Here is a 23,127-nt window from a genome sequence, read left to right as displayed (position 1 = left end):
AGCACTGTGGGTGTACCTCCTCCACATGGACTGCAGTGGTTCAAGAAGACAGCTCACCACCACCTTCTCAAGGGCAATTAAGGATGGACAATAAATGCTGGCCTGGCCAGCCATGCCCACATTCCATGAATGAATAAAAAAAAACTTTTCAAGAGTGAAATTAGGAAACACTTCTGTTTGCAAGGGATGGTAGAAGTTTGGAACTCTCTTCCACAAATGGTGCTATTTCAGTTGTTAATTTTAAATCTAAGATTGATAGATTTTTGTTGATCAAATACATTAAGGAATATGGGGGGAAAGGCAGGTATGTGGAGTTGTGTTGCAGATCAGTTATGATCTCATTGAATGGCAGAACATGCTCGAGGGGTTAAATGGCCTCCTCTGTTTCTGTATTCCAATGAAATTCCTAAAAAACTCATCCACCCAGGGCATTCGGGAAGCATCAAATTTATATACCTCATTGAGTTTCTGAAAATCATTTCAGAGCCATTAATTTCCATTGGGTTTCAGAACTAAAACAATGGGACTAATACATTCATTTTGTGATTCTTCAATCACACTGAGTCTCAACATCCTTTTAATCTCCTGGCTAACCTCCATCCATCTGGTTTCTGGGTTTGAACAAGGTCTTACCTGTATTATTACCCCAGGTGGTGTCACCAGCTCATGGTAACTTATCCTCATCCTCCCTGGTCAAGATGTGAAAACACTGTGGTCCTGGAGTACCATGTCCTGAGTCTGTCGATACTGAGCATCAGTCAATTCACTAGAGAGGTGAACTAGTCCCTATATGTTGAGGTCAGTCCCCCCCATAGTGGTTCCTTCATCACAGTGAGAGTCTCACTCTTTCTCTTTCTCGTTCCCCCCCGCCACCCCCCCCCCCCCCCCCCCCACCATTGTGGCCGCGCTCTCTCTCTTTTTATCTCTCTCTCTCTGACTTCAGGAGGTTCATGTTGTGTATCTGCTCAGGCCCTTTTCTCTGAAACTGTCTGATCTCATAGTTCACCAGGCCCACAGCCTTGATAGCCTCAAGCTCAGAGCTGCCATACAAAAAGTTTGTTTTCAGGTATGGAGCCAAGGACATAAAGTGGTCGCCTGTTTGGTACCTCCTGACCACAACCTCATTATGATGAAATTTCTGGTTTCTCTGTGCCTTCTCTAAATGAACCCTCATTAAGGGTGCAACCATCTCAATCTGCTGCCTCATCTCCACTGCATATTTCACGATATGGTGTCGAGCTTCTTGAGTGTTGTTGGAGCTTCACCCATCCAGGCAAGTGTCGAGTAATTCATCACTGTGGCTTGTACATGGTGAACAGGCTCTGGGGAGTCAGAAGGTGAGTTATGAGCTGCAGAATTCCCAGCCTCTGAGCTGCTTTTGTAGTCACAGCATTTATATGGCTGTTCCAGTATGTCAGTTAAATTTCTGGTCAATGGCAACCCCCAAGATGTTCATGGTGGGGGATTCAACAGTGGTAATGCCATTGAATGTCAAAAGGAGATGGTTAGATTTTTTATAGTTGGAGATGGTCAGATTTTCTAGTGTTAGAGATGGTCACTGGCTGACACTTGTGTGGCCCAAATGTTACTTGCCACATATAAGCCCAGCCCAATGTTGTCCAGGCCTTGCTGCATGCAGGCATGGACTGCTTCAGTAATTAAGGAGTTGCAAATGATACTGGACAGTGTGCAATCATCAGCGAACATTCCCACTTTTGGCCTTATGATAGAGGGTCATTGATGAAGCAGCAGGAAATGGATAGGCCTAGGGCATTACCGTAGGGACTCCTGCACTGATGTCCTGAGACTGAGATGGTTGGCCTCCAACAACCTTCCTTTGTGCTAGGTATAACTCCAACCAATGGAGATTGTGCAGTGCAGAACCAGTGCAGAACCCATGATTCCCATTTGACTTCTGCGACAGGTAGATTGTTGAGGGTGAGGTCAAGTAGTTTATCCCCCTAGTTTGTTATATCATCACATGTCCAGTCCAGTCCAGTAGATATGTTGTTCAGGACTCAGCCAGCTCAGTCAATAATGGTGCTACTGAGCTGCTCTTGGTGATGCACATTGAAGTCCCCCACACAGACTACATTCTGTGCCCTTGCTACCCTCCATGCTTCTTCCAAGTGGTGTTCAACATGGAGGAGTACTGATGCTTCAGCTGAGTGAAGGCAATAGGTGATGGGCAGCAGGAGGTTTCCTCGCCCATATGTGACCTGATGCTGTGACACTTCATGGGATCATGAGTCAATGTTGAGGACCTTGAGGGCCTCTCCCTCCTGACTATACCACTGTGCTGCAACCTCAGGGTTGATGATGGAGGAATCTATTTCATTGTCTGCTAGGTATGTTTCCGTGAGTATGACTATGTCGGGCTGTTGCTTGACTAGTCTGTGGGACAACTCTCCTAATTTTGACACAAGACCTGAGATACAAGCAAAGATGACTTTGCAGTGTTGACTGGGTAGGGTGTGTCTGTGATGTTTCTGGTGCCGAAGCCGATGAGGGTTGGTCCATCCGGTTTTATTGTTCTTTGACTTTTCTGTAATGGTTAGATACAAGTGAATGGCTTGCTCAGCCATTTCAGAGGGCAGTTAAGAGCCAACCACATTGCTGTGGGTCTGGAGTCATATGTGGCCAGACTGGGTAAGGGTGCATTCTGGCCAGGTGGTAATGGGTGTGAGTGATTCCCACTTGTCACCTCCCAACTGACTGCAATCGTGTTTTGTTTAAAATGATGAGTTAACCCATGAGTGTTTTAGTTGCCAAATAAACAGACAGTGACAGGTTTTCTTGTAGGTTTAAAACAGAAAAGTAACTATTTGAACTACATTCAATCCTTAAAATGTTCATAACACCACTCATGTATGCATTCACTCTCACATGCACTCTCAAGAGAAGATAGAAGGTAAAGGGTTGGTATTCATGGCTTACGGTAAACCTGTTGAATCTTCGAAGCAGAACAGTCTTTTTTAAAGATGCAGGACTGGATTGTTTTAGTCTTGACTTGTTGAGATGTTGTAGATTTCTGATTAAGATTTCTGATTGGAGGTGACGAGGTCACTTTCAGCTTTCTAATGCATCAAGTTAAAATGTAGCATTTGCAGCAGGACTCCTTCCTTGTTTTGGCTGGATCTTTCCCAGCCCCTGGTTCAACTGCCTTCTGTGATGTTGCTTTTGTCTCTGTGTCTCATACACAGGCCGGGTCATCTGACCTTCGGTGGCCACCTTTTACAGCATTGTTCACTTTTGTTAAAGGGAAACTCAATTTTAAAGATTATACCTTGAATAAAGTTTGTATCTTTAAAGTAGGAATATGGTATGTCTTTACTGGGGATGACAAACAGAAAATTTCCTTCACTAAAAGGGCATTAGTGAACCAGATGGGTTTTTACGATAATCGACAGTTTCATGGTCACCATTATTGAAATTGGGCTGGATTTTACCAAGCACTTGATGTCTGGCTCAGTGGCGGGAAGGGGCCAAAAGATAGGACTGGCAGTGGTCTGCCACGGAGCCCAATGTCAAGAAGGCCCAGCCCGATCCTTGTGGTGGTGAGGCTCTGTGGCAACCCGCCTGCACTGGGTGACCGGGCCTGGATTTCACTATTTTAATTAATTACATGCATAAATTTAAGTGGACTTACCTGCAATCTTTAGGGCCTGCTGCAATCTTCGGCATGGCGGTCAGCACTCCCACGCCTTCAGTTCCCCGTTCGGGGAAAGGCAGTGTGACACTGGTAGGGAGGGGGGAGGAGTGAAGGTTTTCAGTGCGGGGGGGCGGAGGGACGGGGTCAAATAAATGTCATTGGTGTCGTGGATGGTGGGAAGGGGTGAACTTCAAACTTTGGGTAGTCTGCGGGGGGACAGTTAATATGAAAGGTTAGTATTTTGGGTGGGGAGAAGGGCAAAGATATAAGATAATTGTAATTGTGGGCTGGGAAAGGGGCATTAGAAATTTATTTAATAACTTTTGGGGGGCGTTTCTTTAAAAACTCAAATTGACCAGCAAAGGCAGCTGATACCATTGCCGGGGATGGCCAGCTGACCCTCCATGTGATTGGGGGAGGTCGGTTGTCCCAACTATTTAAATGAGATGCGACACATGAGATCACAGTTGCTCTATGGCATGCGGGCTGCCATTTTCTGAGCTCGCTGCCAAGATCAACAGAGGGCTCTTAAAATGGTGCCTATTATTGTTTATCCAGATTTATTGATTGATTGAATTTAAATTCCACCAGCTGCCATGGTGGAATATGAACTGGTGTCTCTGAATTACCAATCTAGTAAAGCTACCACTGTGCTGCTGTTCCCATATTGCATCCCAAACACCCCTGTTGAGACGAGGGACCTCACTAACTGCAAACATGAGATATGGCAGGAGGCTATTCCAGTTTTCTCATCCTTAAACACAATAAATTTCACCATACTCTTGCGAGTTCTCCTGAACTTCTCTGCAAGACTATCAGATTGACGATGGTACATGAATTTCCTTACCTTCTAAATGTGGAATAGGGTACAAAGGTTTTAATTAGTTTGGACACAAAGCGAATATCTGGTCTGTTAAGATCTCCTTTGGGATTCCCATCCTGAAGAACCTCTTCACTTATTCACTTTGCCATTTCCTGAGTGGAATCACCTCTGGATATCGCATGGCATAGTCAACACGAATCAAAATATACCAGTGTCCTCATGCTGACCGCTCCAGCAGTCCCACTAAGTCCACAGGGATTCTTTCGAAGGGCACCTCTTGTATTGAGAGAGGGACTAATATCTGACTAAATTTGGAATGAGGGAAAAATAAATTCACTGAGTCTGGCTTTTCATTGTCTGTCTGTAACTGTCTCTGCAAAGGCTACGATTATGAGCAGTATTTCAGCAAGGATGGCCGAAAGCACCATCGGATGAGGAAAATGTAACCAGTATATCAATACGAATTAAACTCTATTAAATCATTTAAACTGTTGCCGAGTTTCTGTTGCTCAATAAACATTTACCTTGTAACATTGGCACGGCTTTCCACACTGCAACGGGTCCGAGGCTGGCAAACTGCCCAAAGGAAGATTCCAAGAAAAACATTGGCATCCCAACGAGTGCCAGCATGACCGTGTAGGGAATAAGAAATGCACCTGGAAAACAGAGTAAAGGAAAGCTGAAATAAATCCTATGGATGTTAAGTTTATTCATGCAGTTTTGGAATGGACCTCATCAGAGACACCACCAGCAGCAGCGGAGAGTAGAAGATGGTGAGAGCAGGAGAACAGGACAGACTCGATCAGTGTACTTCCAAAAAAGCAAGGAGTGGCATCAGAGGGCAACTGGTAGGTGATTGATTGGTGAGTATTATGTTTTTAAAATAGGGCAGTGCTTTAAACTCAGACTAGGAAACTTTAAAGAACTGTAATGAATTTATATCTCAACAAGTTAAACTAATTTTACAAATTTCAATCAGGGTAAGTATAATAAGGGAATTAGTATTGAGTATTCACACAGAGCAGGTCGAGATAAAATTTGTAGTTTATACAAGGTAGTAACTCCATTCTAAAAGAGGGAATAGAGATGTTTTCCCTAGATCATGGATCTGAGCTGAGACCTGTTCCTTGCAATTCCAGTTATATAGGAACTTCAGGGCACTTCATGTGCCTTGGGGGACCCATGTGTATTGGAAGTGATTGAGTTCAAGCTCAGGATTTCCAAGCTTGAGAGGCAGCTGGAGTCACTGCAGAGCATCATGGAGCTGGAGAGGTTCTTGGATCTTATGTTCCAGAAGGTGGTCACCCCACAGGCAGCGAGAGTTCAGGATAACAAATGGGTGTCCACACAGAAGAGTAGGAAGAGGCAGAAAGTACAGGAGTCTTCAGGCTGTGTGTCACTCTCAAACCAGTACTCAGCATCAGTGACTGCTGGGAGTGACAGCACCTTGACAGAATGCAATCTAGACCATGGCATTAATGGGCAAGGGACCGCATGGGCAGGAACTGCAGAGTAGAAATGCAGTTGTTATAGGCGATTCCATAGTTCCATAGAATCCTGTATGGTGTGTTGCCTTCTTGGTGCCAGGGTAAAGGTCATCATGGAGAGGGTGCAGAATATTTTGCAGGAGGAAGGGAGTGATCCAGAGGTTGTGGTACATGTCAGTACCAACAACATAGAGAAGGCAGGTATTGACATCCTACAGTCAGATTTTCAAGAATTAGGGAGGAAGTTAAAAAGTAGGACCTAAAAGATAGTTTTGCAAATTCTTTCATGGTATGTGGGCATTGCTGGCAAGGCCAGCAGGTGTTGCACATCCCTAATTGACATTGAGAAGATGGTGGTAAGCTGCCTTCTGCAACTGCTGCCGTCCTTGGGGTCTGAGTATACCAACAGCGCTGTTGGGAAAGGAGTTCCAGGATTTTGACCCAAAACATGATAGAGAACATGCTGAAACAAAAAAAACGAGGGTGTATGATGCATATCAGATGAATTCTTCAAGCGAGAACCAGGCCAAATACAATCAGTCAAGAAGGGAAGTGAAGAGGAAATACGTCTGACAGAGAGAATATGAGAATCAAATAGTAGTTAACATAAAAGGAACCCAAAAATCTTCTATCTGCATGTAAATAGTATGTATTGAGTAATAAGAGTCAGGGTGAGTTCTATTAGAGAAAGAGATGGTGATATATGCTTACAGGCACTGGACAAGGCTAGAATACTTAATGAGTACTTTGCACCTGTGTTTACTAAGGTAGAGGATGCTGACAAAGTAGTGGTAGAAGTGGAGATGGTAGAGGTAATAGATGGGGTAAAACTTAATCAGAAGGATGTACTGGAAAGGTTGGTAATGCTTAGAGTGGATAAATCACCTGCTTTGCATGGTTTACATCTCAGGTTGCTAAAGGAAGTGGGAGTGGAGATAACGGAAGAGCTTGTCATAATCTTCCAATCTTCCCTAGATACAGGGGAGGCACCAGAGGATTGGAGAGTGGCAAATGTGGCACCCTTATTCAAGAAAGGGTGTCAGGATAATCCTAATAATGACAGGTTAATCAGTTTAATATCTGTGGTGGATAAGGTTTTAGAAACAAGAAATCAGGGAAAAAAATAACAGGCACTTGGAGAGGTTTGAGTTCATAGGGAGAGCCAGCACGGATTTGTAAAAGGCAGATTGTGTTTGACTAATTTAATTAATCTTTTTGACTAAGTCACAGAGAAGATTGATGAAGGGAATGCAGTGGATGTTGTCGATATGATTTTAACAAATGCTTGAAATGCCACATAAAAGGCTGGTTAATAAAACTGAGGCTCATGAAATAAAAGGGTTAGTGTCAGCTTGGATTAAAAAATTGGCTTAAGGGCAGGAAATAGCCAGTGTGGTAAATGGTTGTTTTTCAGACTGGAGGATGGTAGACAGTGGTGTTCCCCAAGGGTCAGTGCTGGGACCCTTTTTTTTGATATACAAAAAGGATTTGAATATTGCAATACAGAGTGAAATTTCAAAATTTGCCAATGAAACCAAACTTGGAGGTGTGGTAGACAGTGAGGATGATGCTAACCAACTGCAACAGGACATAGAGAGGGCAGCAGAATGGGCAGATAATGAGCAATTTCATACAGAAAAATATGAGGTGTTGCATTTTAGCAGAAGGGATAGGGTGAGGCATTATATACTTAAATGGTACAGTTCTAAAGTGCATGCAGGACAGAAGGACCTGGGGTTCATGTGCATCGAGCTTTGAAGGTGGCAGGACATAGAGAGTGGGTAGCAAAGCAATGGGATCTTGGGCTTCACAAATAGAGGCATTGAGTACAAAAGCAGGGAAGTTATGCTAAACATTTATAAAGCTCTGATTAGGCCACAACTAGAGTATTGCATCCAATTCTGGTTCCCAAACTTTCGGAAGTTAAGAAGGTCCATGAGGTGGTGCAAGGGAGATTTACCAGAATGGTTCCAGGGATGAGGGAATTTAGCTACAAGGTTAGGTTGGAGAAGCTGTGATGTTGTCCTTGGAGTAAGGTTGATTGAGTAGAGATCTGATAGAGGTGTGCAAGATTATGACAGTTTTAGATAAGGTAGACAAAGCAAAGTTGTTCCCATGAGCTAATGTTGCAAAGACTAGGTAACAGAGATTTCAGGTTTTGGGCAAGAGATGCAGGAAGGAATGTGAGGAAGAGAGGTTTACTCAGTGAGCTGTAATGACTTGGAACTTGTTGCTTACAAGGGTGGTGAAAGCGGAGACAATCAATGATTTTAAAAGGAAATTGGATGGGCACTTGAGGGACATAAACTTTCAGGGCTATGGGGATGGAGCTGGGGAATGGGACTGATTGAATTGCTCTGCAGAGAGCTGATTTTTCAGGGCTCCCCAATGACGGGATTGGAGGCGGATGCCCTGAAAATACCAGTGCCGGCCAGCATGTCAGTTACAGGACGCTGTTCCGAGTGCTGGCAATGTTCACCAGGGCGGTGGGAGGGCAGGACAAGAATCCTGTTCTCTTCCCTATTGAGGCCAAGTAAATTAGTTAAAAAGCTCACTAAAAGCTTGTTGGAGGGGGAGGGTGGAGTACTTGAAGGGATGTAAGGGTTTCAGGAGCTCAGTTTCTGATCAGCTGAATGGAGGTGGGTACAGAGTGGGGATCCAGTCAAGGCTGCCCGAGGGCATCAACCTGGCCCTATAAGAGGGTCAGCAGGGCAAAGAGGGAGTCAGAGTTTGGTAAGGAGATGCCTTTGGTGCTGCACAAGTGGCGAGGCAAGTGGGCATTCTGAATGAATGGGGTCGTCACCTCCAGGCATTGCAGGGGCAGAAGAACAGGGGGGTAATAGGACAGCCACCTGTCTCAAAGGAAAGCTGCAGCTGGCAATGGGAGCATGACTCTCAGATTTTGGGCCCAGTGGTGATGAGGGGCAACAATATCTGCAAGAAGGTTGGAACCTCAAGCATCAGGAGGGAATGGTAAAGGAAAGAGGGGCAGAAAGGCAACAGAGGCCATGCCCTCAACACAGGATCCACCGCTGAAGACAGAGCTATCTGGAGATGACTGAGACCCAGTGCCTCAGGAAACTGTCACTCTCCAGCCAGATGATCACAGACATCTGTGCCCCATCACTGAAGACACAATTTTGGTGCCTGGACCAGTTGGGTGGTGCCCTCCAATGCACTCCTGCAAGGGTCACAGTCATTCTGTTGGGTTGTTGCACTCTCCATTATACAGCACTCCAGAGAGAGGTGGCCCTTGAGGATGATGAGGTCCTGGAAGGAGACAGCTCATCGGGCCAGGAGCAGGAGAGAGAGAGGAGGAGGATTGAAGGCGGAGGGAGAAGATGCTAAACAGAGAGGTGCCCCTGCTGCACCAAGAGATGGCCTCCTCCTGCCACCCTCTGGGAAAAGGACCTCCATCCCCTCCCTCACACCCTCCAGCATTAGATCCAGGTCAGCATCGATGAAGTGAGGGGCAGCCCTGCCCGATGTGCCAGGACTCTGCCTCCCCTATGACATCTCTCTTCCAACTGGTGGAAGTGGAAGACTTTGGCACAAACCACAGATCTCTCCCTCAGGATAACCAGCAGTCTCGGTGATGGCTCCCGTGAATCTTGAAATGAATCCCACATTTCAAATGACCCACCTCTATTCCTGTCTCCACTGGCTCTAAGTGGACAGGAAAGCTGTCTCCATACCAATTGAGGATTCCCCATGCACAGATCTTAACTTTAATCAGTTTCCCACTGGAGGCAGGTTTCTGACCCGAAAACAAACGTGACTCTTATTTCCCCAGTCCGTGGTAAAAATTCAGCCCTCTGACTCTGTTAACCAACTAAACAATTTATTTCATGTTAACACAGGAATTTAGTATTTTCATTGACAGAACAGTAGACTGCAGATTGCAAGTTTATTCATCATCAGATTGTAAAACTAAACAGCCACAATGAACATTCGAGCTCCTATCTTATTGCATAACCCCCCAGACCCCAGTTCCTTTCACTTGAGAGTCTCAAATGAAACCTGACACAAATCAATGCTCTATTTCAGCACAGACAAGTAGTTTACAGGGAATTCATCATGGGATCAGCGCTGGAGGTAAAAATACAGTCTGTGCTCCCAGCACAAACATCTGGCATTGATTTTTCACCAGGAAATGGAGGATCACTCATCGTCCTGAATTTCCTTGCTATTTTTCGACGAAGCCACAATGTCTGTGTTGGACCTTTTCCCTTGAGCTGATTTCAGAGTGTGATCTATTCTCATCAGTTTTCCACCTGTTCCGTCCCCAACGCAATTCCCAGTGGAAATCCAAACCAGCCTTCCTGCACCTGTTCCTTTAACAGGGTTCAAAATAAAACTGAACGGTCACGACAGGATGAGGTCATGAATCCAAATTCCCATTATTCCTGCCCTATTGCCGGGGGAGTGAGACTATGGACTATGGGAGGACATCTCCGATTGGGAGGAGGGAGGCTGTGATCGGCTGAAGACTTCCTTGAAGGGTAGGGGTAGCACTCCTGCTCCTCCTGGCCCACAAGGAGAGCTGAGAAAGACAGTTACCATGTGGTCCCTGCACTGCCTGCCTCCCTTTCACTGTTGAGGGAGTTTCCCATGGAAACAGGCAGTGTATTTCGAATCGGGCTCCCAATTACAGTGGAGTCTGATTTAAATATATTCATGAAGTGCCCTGCCTGTCCAAAGTGACATTGTAAATTGTTGATTTGAACTCATGTTTCTGGATAATTAGTTCAGGCCTGTGGATTATTAGTCCAGTGACTTTACTGCTATGTTACCATTGGATGGTTTAGCCACTTGCCACCATCCACCCACCCCCCCACCCCGCACCCCTCCATGAACCCTGACCCTCTCTTGCCCATCATGGGGATTTAATATCGAGGCCATGTTGCCACAGGTTAATTTAAAATTTACACCCTGTCAAGTTCAGGCTGTGTCCTCTGTATCTACTGACCTGGACAAGGTGAAACATCTGGTCATGGTCTACATTACCTAGACACTTTAGAATCCTAAAAAAAACAATTATATCACCTCTCAATCTTCACTTTTTCAGCGAGAACTTCCTCAATTTACATAATCATTCCTCAATCCAATTCCCTTAATTATTCCTGTTTCTCTCTTCTGTATCCTTTCAATAGCTGCAATATCCTTCACAGTGTGGTGACCAAGACTGTACACTAAGTGCAGTGAAATCAATGATTTATAAAATGATGGAATTATCTCACTAGTTGGCCTCAATATTGACCTTTTAATACATCCCAACACCTGATTTGTTTTATTCAAAGCCATTGAACACTGTTGTGATAGTTTCAATTTATTACCAGGTCTTTTTCATTTCTCATGCACATAATTTTCTTTCCATTTAAGTTATAGTCCCTTCCTGGAATTTTTATCCCCATGTTAAACGCTTTGCATTTCTCTATATTCAATGTCATATCCCACTTGTCTGCCCAATTCCCTAGGATATTTAATTCCTAATGTAGCTTATTTTGTTCACTTTTGGAGTTCATCATTGAAATCGAAAATTAAAGGCACAGAAAGAGGCCACTTGGCCCATCATGTCTGTGCCGGCTGAAAAACGATCCACCTATTCTAATTCCACCTTCCAGCATTTGGTCCGTAGCCCTGCAGATTACGGCACTTGAGGTGCATATCCAGACTCCTTATGAATGAGTTGAGCATCTCTGCCACAACTGCCCTTTCAAGCAGTGAATTCCAGATCCCCACCACCCTCTGGGTGAAAAGGTGTCTCCTCATCTCCCCTCTAATTTTTCGACCAATCACTTTAAATCAATGCCCCCTCGTCCCTGCCCTCTCTGCGAAGATGAATAGACCCTTCACCTCCACTCTATCCAGGCCCCTCAAAATTTTGTACATTTCAATCAGATCTCCCCTCAGCCTTATCTGTTCTAAGGAGAACAACTCCAGCCTATCCAATCTTTCCTCATAGCTTCATTTTTCCAGTCCTGGCAACATCTTCATAAATCTCGTCTGTACCCTCTCTAGTACAATTACATCCTTTCTGTAATAAGGTGACCAGAACGGCGCACAAGTTGTGGCCTAATCACTGAGTTATACAGTTCCAGCATAATCTCCATGCTCTTACATTCTATACCTCGGCTAATAAAGGAAAGTATTCCATATATTTTCTTAACCACCTTATCGACCTGTCCTGCTACCTTCAGGAATCTGCGGACATTCACTCAAAGGTCCCTCACTTCATCTATACTTCTCAGTATTGTCCCATTATCATGTATTTCTTTGTCACTTTTCTGCCCATCTGACCAGACCATCAATATCTTCCTGCAGCCTGCAGCTATCTTCCTTGCTATCTACCACACGGCCAATCGTTGTGTCATCTGCAAACTTCTTGATCATGCCCCCTACATTTACGTCTAAATCATTAATGTATACCACAAAAAGCAGGGGACCCAGCACTGAGCCCTACGTAATGCCACTGGGAACAGCCCTCCAGTCGTTAAAACACACGTCAACAATTACCCTTTGTTTCCTGCCACTGAGCCAATTTTATATCCACCTAGCTACATTTCCCTGGATCCCGTGGGATTTTTTAAAATGAGTCTGCCATGTGGGACCTTGTCAAAAGCCTTGCTAAAATCCATGTAGACTACATCAACTGCACTACCCTCATCTATCTTCCTTGTTACCACTTCAAAAAATTCAATCAAGTTGGTCAGACAAGATCTTTCCTTAACAAACCCATGCTGACTATCCTTGATTAACCTATGCCTTTCTAAGTAGCAGTTTTTCCTGTCTCTCAGAATTGATTCCAATAATTTGCCCACTACTGAGGTTAGACTGACTGGCCTATCCCACGCTCCCTTTTTAAACAGAGGTACAACGTCAGCAGTTCTCCAATCCTCTGGCACCACTCCTGTATCCAATGAGGCTGAGAAAATGATGGTCAGACCTTCTGTTATGTCTTCTCTTGCTTCTTTTAACAGCTGAGGATACATTTCATCAGGTCTAGGTGACTTATCAACTTTCAAGGATGCGAAACCCATTAATACTTCCTCTTCCCCATTGGTTATCACGTCCAATACTTCACACTCATTCTCCTTAAACACAATTTCTGCATCGTCCCCCTCTTTTGTAAAGACAAATGCAACGTATTCATGAAGAACCATACCAACATCTTCCGGCCCCACATCTCGGTTACCTTTTTGGTCTTTTATGGGCCCTGCTCTCTCCTTGGTTATCCTCTTACTTTTAATGCATTCATAAAACATCTTTGGGTTCACCTTGACTTTGCTTGCCAATATTCTTTCATGCTCTCTCTTTGCTTTCCTAATTTCCTTTTTGATTTCACCCCTCCACTTTCTATACTCCTCTTGGCTTTCTGTAGTATTGAGTTCTCAGTGTCAGACATAAGCTTTCCTTTTCTGCCTTATCTTACCCTGTAAGCTCCTTGACATCCATGCGACTCTAGATTTGGCCGTCTCACCCTTTTTCTTTGTAGGAACATGTTTACTCTGAATCCCTTGAATCTCCCCTTTGAATGCCTCCCACTGATTTACCTTCAAGTAGCTGTTTCCAGTCCATTTTTGCTAAATCACTCCTCAGTTTGGTAAAATTGGCCTTGCCCCAGTTGAGAACTCTAAATCCTGTTCTATCTCGGTCCTTTTCCATAATTATGTTAAAACTGACTGAATTATGATCACGACCACCAAAATGCTCTCCCACTGCCACCGCTTTCCCCCTGCCCATCTTCTTCTCCAAAAATTAAGTCTAAAACTGTGCCGTCTGTTGTTGGAATTGCTACATACCGTGCAAAAAACGTTCTCCTGAATGCACCTCAAGAATTCTCCTCCCTCAATTCCTTTCACACTAAAACTATTCCAGTTAATATTGCAGTTGTTAAAATCCCCTACTATTACTGCCCTATTATTCTTGCACTTCCCAGACATTTGCCTACATATCTTGTCTTCTATTTCCCTCTGACTGTTCGGGGGTCTATAGTACACTCCCAGCAGTGTGATGGCCCTATTTTCTTTTCCTTAGCTCAATTTAATGAACCTTCCAATATATGATCCCTCTTCACAGCTGCATTCGTTTCCTTGACCAAAATTGCCACTCCCCCTCCTTTCTTATCCCCCTCCCGATCACGTCTGAAAACCCTGTAATCAGGAACGTTGAGCTGCCAGTCGTGTCCATCCTTAAGCCATGTTTCTGTAATAGCTATGATATCATACTGCCATTTGTCTATCTGTGTGTTCAGCTCATCTGCTTTATTTGCTATACTCCATGCATTGAAATAGATAGCCTTGAGCACTGCCAAGCTCTGTTTTTCTCTTTTTCCACCTTCATCACATCTGCATAATCTGAAAATTTAGCTCCTGTGTGTGCGACTCCTAGTTCCAGATCATATGTGAAGATATTAAACAAAAGAGATGCCCAAAGAGACCCCCATGGGATCCCACTGGCAATATTCTCCCAGGTCAATGACACTCTCTATATCATTTTGGGTTCTATCAGTCAATCAATAACACAACCACTGTCGAATATTTAATGCAAGAACAATGTATATTTATATAGTACCTTGAACATAATAAAATGTCCCAAGGGGCTTTACAGGAACATTATAAAACAATGTATATCACCAAGCCACAAAGAGGAAGTTTGGTCAAAGAGGTCGGTTTTAAGGCGTGTTTTCAAGGAGGAAAGTGAAGTGAAGAGGCAGAAAGGTGTAGGGAGGGAATTCTAGAGCTTGGGGCTGAGCCAACTGAAGACACGGCCACCAATGGTGGAGCGATTAAAATCAGGGATGGACAAGAGGCCAGAATTAGAGGAGCGCAGATACCTTCTAAGGTTATGGGGCTGGATATTACAGAGATAGGGATGGGTGAGGTCATGGAGGGATTTGAAACAAGGATGAGAACTTTAAATCAAGATATTGCTTGACTGGGAGCCAATGTAGTCAGCGAGCACAGGAGTGATACTTGGCACAAGTTAAGACACAGGCAGCAGAGTTTTGGATGACCTCAAGATAACGGAGAGTAGAATGTGGGAGATCAGCCAGTCGTTCATTGGAATAGTCAAGTCTAGAGGTAGCAAAGGCAAGAATGAGGATTTCAGCACCAGATGAGCTGAGACAGGGGTGAGGTTTGGCCATGTTATGGAGGTGGGAAGAGGAGGTCTTAGTGATGACACAAAAAGAGGTTGGAAGTGCATCTTGGTCAAATGTGACACCAAGGTTGCAAACAGACTGGCTTAATCACAGACTATTGCCAAGGAGAGGGATGGAATCAGTAGCTAGAGAATGGAATTTGGGCCGGGGACCAAAAACAATGGCTTCAGTCTTCTCAATATTTATTTGGAGGAAATTTCTGCTCATCAAGTACTTGATATCAGATAAGCAGTCTGATAATTTAGCAACAGTGGAGGAATCCAGAGAAGAACAGAATTGAAGAATGGTTATGGCACAGAAGGAGGCCATTTGGCATGTCGAGCCCATGCTGGCTCTCTGCAAGTGCAATTTAGCTAATCCCACTACCCTGGCCTTTCCTCATAGCCCTGAAAATGTTTCCTTTCAGGTGCTTATCTAATTCCCTTTTGAAAGCCATGATTGAATCTGCCTGCACCACCATTCCTGATCATGATCACTCGTTGCATAAAAAGGTTATTGCTCATGTCACCTTTGGCTCCTTTGCTTTAAATCTGTGTTCTCTGGTTCTCGACCCTTCTGTCAAAGGGTACAGTTTCTCTCTGTACTCTGTCTAGATGCCTCATGATTTTGAACACCTCTACTCAATCACCCCTCAATGTTCTCTTCTCTAAGGAGAACAACAAAGCTTCTCAAATCTATCCACCTATTTGACGTCCCTCATCCCCAAAACCATTCTTGTCAATCCTTCCTGCAACCTCAACACCTTCACATCCTTATTAAAATGTGATGCCCAGAATTGGACAGTAAATATTCATCATAACGCCCTTAATTTTGCATCTTATGGCTGCAATTTTACGATGGGCGGATGGGAGCCGGCCTCTGAAATAAAAGTCAGTGGTGAACCCGCTTCCGTCTCGCCTGGGGATCCGTTCCGTATTTTACGGGACCCCAGACTTTAATTGCTCTGAGGCAGGACTTCTCCCACCTGAGGGAGGAAGTCCCACCTAATAGAGCTGCCGGCCAATCAGCGGGCTGGCAACTCTTAGTCCCAACAGTGCCACCGGGAACGGTGGCCACTGCTGAGACTACAGCCCAGCATGAAGACTTGATGCCTGGGAACCAGGAAGGAAAGTAAGATTTGGTTGCCTTGCCGGGGGTAATTGATTAGGCCCCGGCGAGGCAAGGGTGGTCGTTTGGGGGGGAAAGGAGGCATGTGGGTCTTGGGGCTGGTTGGGGTAGCAGAGGCAGCCCTCCATCGGGTACAGGGTTCCCGATCATGAGGGCCACTCCGGGACGCTGCGAAGTCTCCTGGTTTCATTAGACGGCTTCTCGCGACTCCAGGACGTTTGCTTGCCACGTGTAAAATCTGCGTGGAGGTGGGCGTAGGCCCCACTGTGACTGTTAAGTGGCCACTCAAGGGCCTTGTTTGGTCTGTGGCAGACCGTACATTTTTAGCATTCCCCCCCCCACCAACCCCCGCCCTACGGAAAGAATGTCAGAGGCGGGAGTGGGTCGAGAAAGCCTCCCGGAGCTTCCCGCTCCACTTTACGCCACCCTCCCGCCACCATCCCCCTTGTTAGGGTGGCATAAAATTCTGGCCAATGCCTCTATTTATGCCCAAGATCCTTTATGCCTTTTTACCCACTTTCTCAACCTGCTCAGCCACCTTCAACAATTTGTACACATATACCCCAGGTCTCTCTGTTCCTGCACCCCCTTTAGAATTGTACCCTTTATTTTATATGGTTTCTTCTCATTCCTTCTATCAAAATGTATCACTTCCCACTTCTCTGCATTAAATTTCATCTGCAACGTGCTTGCCCATTCCACCAGCCTATATATGTCCTTTTGAAGTCTATCACTATCCTCTTCACAGTTCACTATATTTCTAAGTTTTGTGTCATCTGCAAATTTTGAAATTATGCCCTTATACCCAAGTCCACATCATTGATATATATCAGGAAAAACAGTGGTCCTAACACCTACCCCAGGCGAACACCATTGTTTACCTTTCTCCAGTCCGTTCACCACTACACTCTGTTTCCTGTCACTTAGCTCATTATGTATCCATGAGGCCACTGTCCATTTTATTCCATGGGCTTCAATTTTCTGGCAGGTCTACAATGTGGCACTTTATCAAAAGCTTTCTGCAAGTCCATATACCGTCTCTGTAACCTCATCAATAAATTCATCACGAAGGGTTGTGAGGCTAGAGAAAATTGAGATAGGAACGGATAAGGCTTTGGATGGATTTGAAAACAGAATGGGAATTTAAAATCGAGCTGTTGTTTATCCAGGAGCTAATGTGGGTCAGTGAACACAGGCTGATGGGTGAACAGGAATTGGTGCAATTTCAGACACAGTTTTTGGAGGGCAGAACGTGGGAGACTGGCCAAGAATATCTTTCGCCCTTGTTGGAATGTACCTCACCTGTACCTGAAGCATCTCTTCCTTAAAGATAACCCATTGTCCATTACAGTTTTAATTGTCAGTCTTTGGTTCTATTTTACCCTGGCTAGGTCCCTTCTCATCACATTGAAATTAGCCCTTTTCAATTTAGACATTGTACCTCATATCGTAGCTTGCTTTTCTGCATTTCTGGTATAAAACGTATGATACAATGATCACTCTTACCCAAGTGCGCCCCGACAGACACTTGGTCCACTTGGCCCACCTCATTTCCCAGCACCAGATCCAGCAATGCCTCTTTCTAGTTGGACCAAGAACCTACTGATCAAGCAAGTTCTCCTGAACACATTTCAGAAATTCATCCCCCTCCTTTCCCTTTACTCTAACATTATCCCAAACGATATTTGGGTAACTAAAATCCCTCAATATCACCACTCTATAGTTCTTTCACATCTCTGGTGTCCCTGCAGATTTGTTCCTCTGTCTTTCTCTTACGATTTGGAAGCCTGTACCCAAAGTAGCATGATCATACTCTTTTTGCTTCTCAACTTTAATCAAATAGATTCTGTCCTTGCCCCCGCAAGGAAATCCCCTCTTTCCAACACTACAATCAGTACTGACACCCACCTCCCTTTTTACCTTTGAGCTTTTCTGTATATTGTGACCAGTTTTCACCATTTTTAAGCCACATTTCCATTATTGACACTACATCATATGCCCATTCTGCTATCTGTGCTTGTAGCTCACCAATCTTTTTCACTGCACTTTGTGTGTTTACATACAGCATTGTAATCCTGCCTTTGCATTCCTCCTAGTCCTTCTCAGTCTGCTCTTATCTAATATGGAACTACTCCCTTCTCTAGTAGTGTCCAATGCTCTCATATTATGTACCTTATTCCTCTTTTCTATTTCTATATGCTGGTGCCCATTCCCTTGCCAATTTAGGTAAACCTTCCCCAACTGCACTAGTGAACCTCCCCGTAAGGAATAAAAACAGAAAGTGCTGAAATACTCAGCAAGTCTGGCAGCATCTGTGGAGCGAGAAGGAGAGTTAACATTTCAGATCAGTGACCTTTCATCAGAACTGGGAAAGGTTCGGACATTGGGCCCAGTCTGGTTGTGGCACAACCTGTCTCTTTTCCACAGGTATCTTCTGCCCAGAACTGATCCCAATGCCCCAAGACCCTGAGCTCTCCCTCCTGCACCATGCTTCTAGCCACACATGCACCCTCCCTATTTTCCACATGCTAGTAAGAGTAGAAAAAGTCACTGGGAGTAATCCAGAGATTACTAACTTTGAGGTCCTACTCTTTAACTTCCTGCCTACCTCCTGAAAATCTGACCGTAGGACCTCAATGCTTTCCCTTGCTATGGTGTTAGTATCAATGTGGACCACAACTTCTGGCTCACTTGCCCCTGCAGAATATCCTGCAGCCTCTCCATGACACCAGGGAGGCAACACATCATGCAGGAGTCACGATGACTGTTACAGAAATGCCTGTCTGTCCCCCCGAATATGAAATCTCCTATATGACTCATGTCTATTCTTTGCTGCTCCCTCCTGTACAGTCCCTTGCCCATTAGTTCCATGCTTTGGATTGCACTTGTTAGGGTTATCATCATTCCCAGCAGTTTCCAATACTATTTTTTTTTAAATTTCATGGGATGTGGGCATCACTGGCAAGGCCAGCATTTGTTGCCCTCCCTCATTGCCCTTGACAACTAAGTGCCTTGCTAGGCCATTTCAGAGGACAGTTAAAGGGTAACCACAATGCCTGGGTCTGGAATCACATGTAGGCCAGACCAGGTAAGGATGGCAGATTTCCTTCCCGAAAGGACATTGGTGAACCAAATGGGTTTTTACAACAATCAATGGTAGTTTCATGGCACCATTACTGAGACTAGCTTACAAGTCTGGAATTGAATTAATGAATTGAATTTAAATTTCACCAGTTGCCTTGGTGGGATTTGAACCTGTGCCCCCAGTGCATTGGCCTGGGTCTCTGGATTACTAGTTCTGTGACATTTCCACTACACCACGGTCTCCCCTGAAAGTACCTTCCAGAAGGTAAAACACACCCAAAGACTCTTGCACCTCCTGCCTTTTCATAGACTTCTGGATGGCCGCCCAACTACTCTTAATGCCTGTGTGATGACAACCTCCTGGAAAATATAATCCAAGAAACTCTCTCGCTCCCTGATTCTCTGCAGTGACTCCAGCTGCCCCTCAAGCTAAAGCAGCTTCCAACACATGTGCTGCCCAATAGACATGAAGTTTCCTGGAGTTTCCACATAGCACAGGAATTGCAGACAACAGGTCGCAGTTGCCCATACATGAAGTTTCCACCTTTACCTGTGGAAGGGACTGGGGGAATAATCACTTTAGTCATTCCCTGTTCTCCAGCTAATCATAGAATCAAAGAACAGTAGAAACTTACAGCGCAAAAGGAGCCTATTCTGCCCATCGTGCCTGTGTTGTCTCTTTGACAGAGCAGTCGTGCTTCGTCCCAAATCCCTGCTTTTTGTCCAAAATTCCTCATCAAGTCCCTGCCCTACTCCCTTTTAAAAGTAGTTGTAGACTCTGCTTCCCCCACCTTTTCAGGTTCTGTGTTCCAGATCCCGACAACTTTCCGAGTGAAAGCATTTCTCCTCATTTCCACTCTAGATTGTTTGTCAATGATTTTAAATCTCTGAAGTCTGGTCATTGCCCAACTTGCCATAAAGAACAGGTTTTCTCTATCTACTATGCCACAGCTTAACCTTTTCTGCTCGAAGGAGAACAGTTCTAACATTTCCAATCTCTCCTCATCACTGAGGTCCCTCATCCCTGGTAACGTCCTGGTGAACAATACCTCCTACAGTTTTGAAAGTCAGGTAAGGGAATCATGGAGAAGCTCTAAGTGCAGTGGTGCAAGTACTGGACTAGGACCCTACAGTCCACAGGTTCAAATCCCGACAAGACAAACTGTGAAATTAAATTCAATAAATCTGGGAATCTGTGGAGTGCAACTAAAAAATGACAATAACAGGTAATGGAGTGTTGTGAAAACCCAACTGATTTACTAATATCCTCAGCTGAAAAGATCACTGCCACCCCTACCTGGACTGACCTACACATGGCTCCAGTTCCACACCATGTGATTATCTCTTACTGCCCTCAGAGCAACTATTTTTATTATTCATTTTATCTTATAGATGGTGCGCACTGCTGCCACTGTGCATCAGTGGTGGACGGAGTGAATGTGGATGGGGTGCCAATCAAGCGGGCTGCTTTGTCCTGGATGGTGTCAAGCTTCTTGAGTGCTGTTGGAGCTGCACCCATCCAGGCAAGTATTCCATCACACTCCTGACTTGTGCCTTGTAGATGGTGGGCAGACTTTGGGGAGTCAAGAGGTGAGTTACTCACTGCAGGATTCCTAGCCTCTGACCTGCTCTTGTAGCCACAGTATTTATATGGCTACTCCAGTTCAGTTGCTAGTCAATGGTAACCCCCCAGGATGTTGATAGTGAGGGATTCAATGCTGTTGAATGTCAAGGGGAGATAGTTAGACGAGGAATGGGGAATAAATACCACCTTGTCACATCACCCACATCCCTAGAAAAAAAGATTTGATAAATAGACAAAAATTTAAAGCTGTGAGATTCAATTCATTGTTCCATATTTCAACAATGTTCAACTTTGTACTATTTACCTAGTACTGTACATTGAATGAAATATTCTTTATAAATCAATGAATTTATTTCAGCCTTTCTCTGCCCTGTATTTTGGATTTCACTACAGTACCTCCTCCATTTCTGTAAGCCAGGTAAGGGAATCTCCAGACATTGCCCAGACCCACAGCGCTGCCGATCACTGAGAGCAAGTAGTCAGTCTTCGAGGACCAGTTCCCTCGCTCCACATTCTCGTCACTTTCACCCACATGTTCTTTGTTTACAGCCTGGGGGAAAAGAGGAAACAACTGACTCAGAAATTAGACTCTGTCAGAATAGACCTCAAGCAAAAAGTACAGTTTTCACCCACTACACATGCACTGTGTTGTTCTCCATTTAGCTGCAATTGTTTGGTAGTTTAAAAACACCCAGAACCCCACAGAGAACTTTAATTCACAACAACCTAAATCCACAAATCATCAGCACATTTGGATTTTCCATGAGTTTAGTGTCATGTTTTGATCAAATACACATCATGTCAGCTGGTGGATGCATTTTGTGGCCATTCTGTGAGAACCTAGAAAAAGCCAATTCCCTATTGTCCATTTTTGGGACAATGACGAATGATTCTTCCACTTGTTCAGGAATTGAATGTAAACATTGAGGAGGACACTTTGGTCCAAAAGTGTTCAAACTTTGTACTGCCCCGGGACTTTGGTTGATGATGATTCAGCTTCTCACCAGGTCATAACTCTTCCACAGTACGAAACCGGTCCCTTACTCTGTTTAAAAGGGAGTAGTTCTGTTTACTCAGGGTCTGGTGATATCAAGTTCCCACAGTATTTCTTCTGTTAATTAATCCATTTCCATAATAAGTAACCCTATTGCAGGTTACGTGCATTAGTTTCACTATATTCAGTATCAAAGTGCCGTTCTTCTGCATCAACAGGTTTGACAACAGCGGCAATATTTAAAGGGGATAGCACCAAGTGAAACTGCACCAATCAAGAGCTCAGGCAAATTAGTCCTCTGATTGTTTGTACAAATATGGGACAGTCTGTTCCAATCAGGTGTCAGCAACATGTCCATACATGGATACCATACATGGTAAAAAAAATTGATGTCCGTGACTGGTAATTTCAGAGATGAGAAATTTCCACCAAATGGAGGATTTCTGACATTGGGATTTTGGAAATCAGCCATTGGCTTCTTCGTTCCAACTGGACCGACTTTTAAAAAAGTTTCATAGCTGACAGGAGTAGTGGCTTCCGAACTTCGGACAGATTCGTGGCTTTCCTGTGGGTTCCTTTTTTTTGAAAGCCCACCGGAAAACCCCATTAGCTGTCTGAAGTTTGGAGGTCGCTGTTCCTGCTCTCAGCACCTATCAACTCTAAAACTGACAGTTGTGATCTTTCTGTGAAGTTGGACAACCGCAAAGCTGCTCTGCTGTCAGTTCCCACTTTCAGCAACTGTCAGAGAGATGGAGGGACAAACAAAGAGAAAGAAACACAAAGAGGGGGGATAGAGAGAGAGATGGAGGACAGAGAGCGAGGGGAGGTCATAGAGAGCGGGAACAATACTGGGGACAAAACAGAAGGGAACAACAGAGTTGGGGCGGGGGGGGAACATCAATAGGATCCTTCACCACTCTATCTACCTGCCCTGCCACCTTCAGGGACCTGTGGACAAACACTTCCAAGGTCTCTTACTTCTTCTACCCCTCTCAATATCCTCCCATTTATTGTATTTTCCCTTGCTTTATTTGCCCTCCCCAAATTTTTTTTTTATTCATTCATGGGATGTGGGCTTCACTGGCCAGGCCAGCATTTATTGCCTATCCTTAATTGCCCTTGAGAAGGTGGTGGTGAGCTGCCTTCTTGAACCGCTGCAATCCATGTGGGGTAGGTACACCCACAGTGCTGTTAGGAAGGGAGTTCCAGGATTTTGATCCAGCAACAGTGAA

The 23,127-nt window shown here is 44.6% G+C and overlaps 2 protein-coding genes across 2 annotated transcripts in view; one reads left to right on the top strand and one right to left on the bottom strand.

Annotated features, from left to right (window-relative positions):
- Positions 1 to 21,375, bottom strand: part of LOC137377782 (sodium- and chloride-dependent neutral and basic amino acid transporter B(0+)-like) — a 62,490-nt gene extending 41,115 nt beyond the window's left edge. Inside the window, exons 1-2 of the mRNA XM_068047833.1 lie at positions 21,298 to 21,375; positions 5,000 to 5,131 (exon numbers count right to left, since the gene is read on the bottom strand). Coding sequence (XP_067903934.1) covers positions 5,000 to 5,105 — 106 coding nt within the window. The 5' untranslated portion in view covers positions 5,106 to 5,131; positions 21,298 to 21,375. The remainder of the gene's footprint in view (positions 1 to 4,999; positions 5,132 to 21,297) is intronic.
- Positions 1 to 23,127, top strand: part of LOC137377781 (sodium- and chloride-dependent neutral and basic amino acid transporter B(0+)-like) — a 392,958-nt gene that overhangs the window by 64,915 nt on the left and 304,916 nt on the right. The window lies entirely within an intron of this gene.

This window comes from Heterodontus francisci, chromosome 15, assembly GCF_036365525.1.
Source record: "Heterodontus francisci isolate sHetFra1 chromosome 15, sHetFra1.hap1, whole genome shotgun sequence".
NCBI lineage: Eukaryota > Metazoa > Chordata > Chondrichthyes > Heterodontiformes > Heterodontidae > Heterodontus > Heterodontus francisci.
Note: the sequence above shows the minus strand (reverse complement) of the source record. Positions and strands in the feature narration are given on the sequence as shown.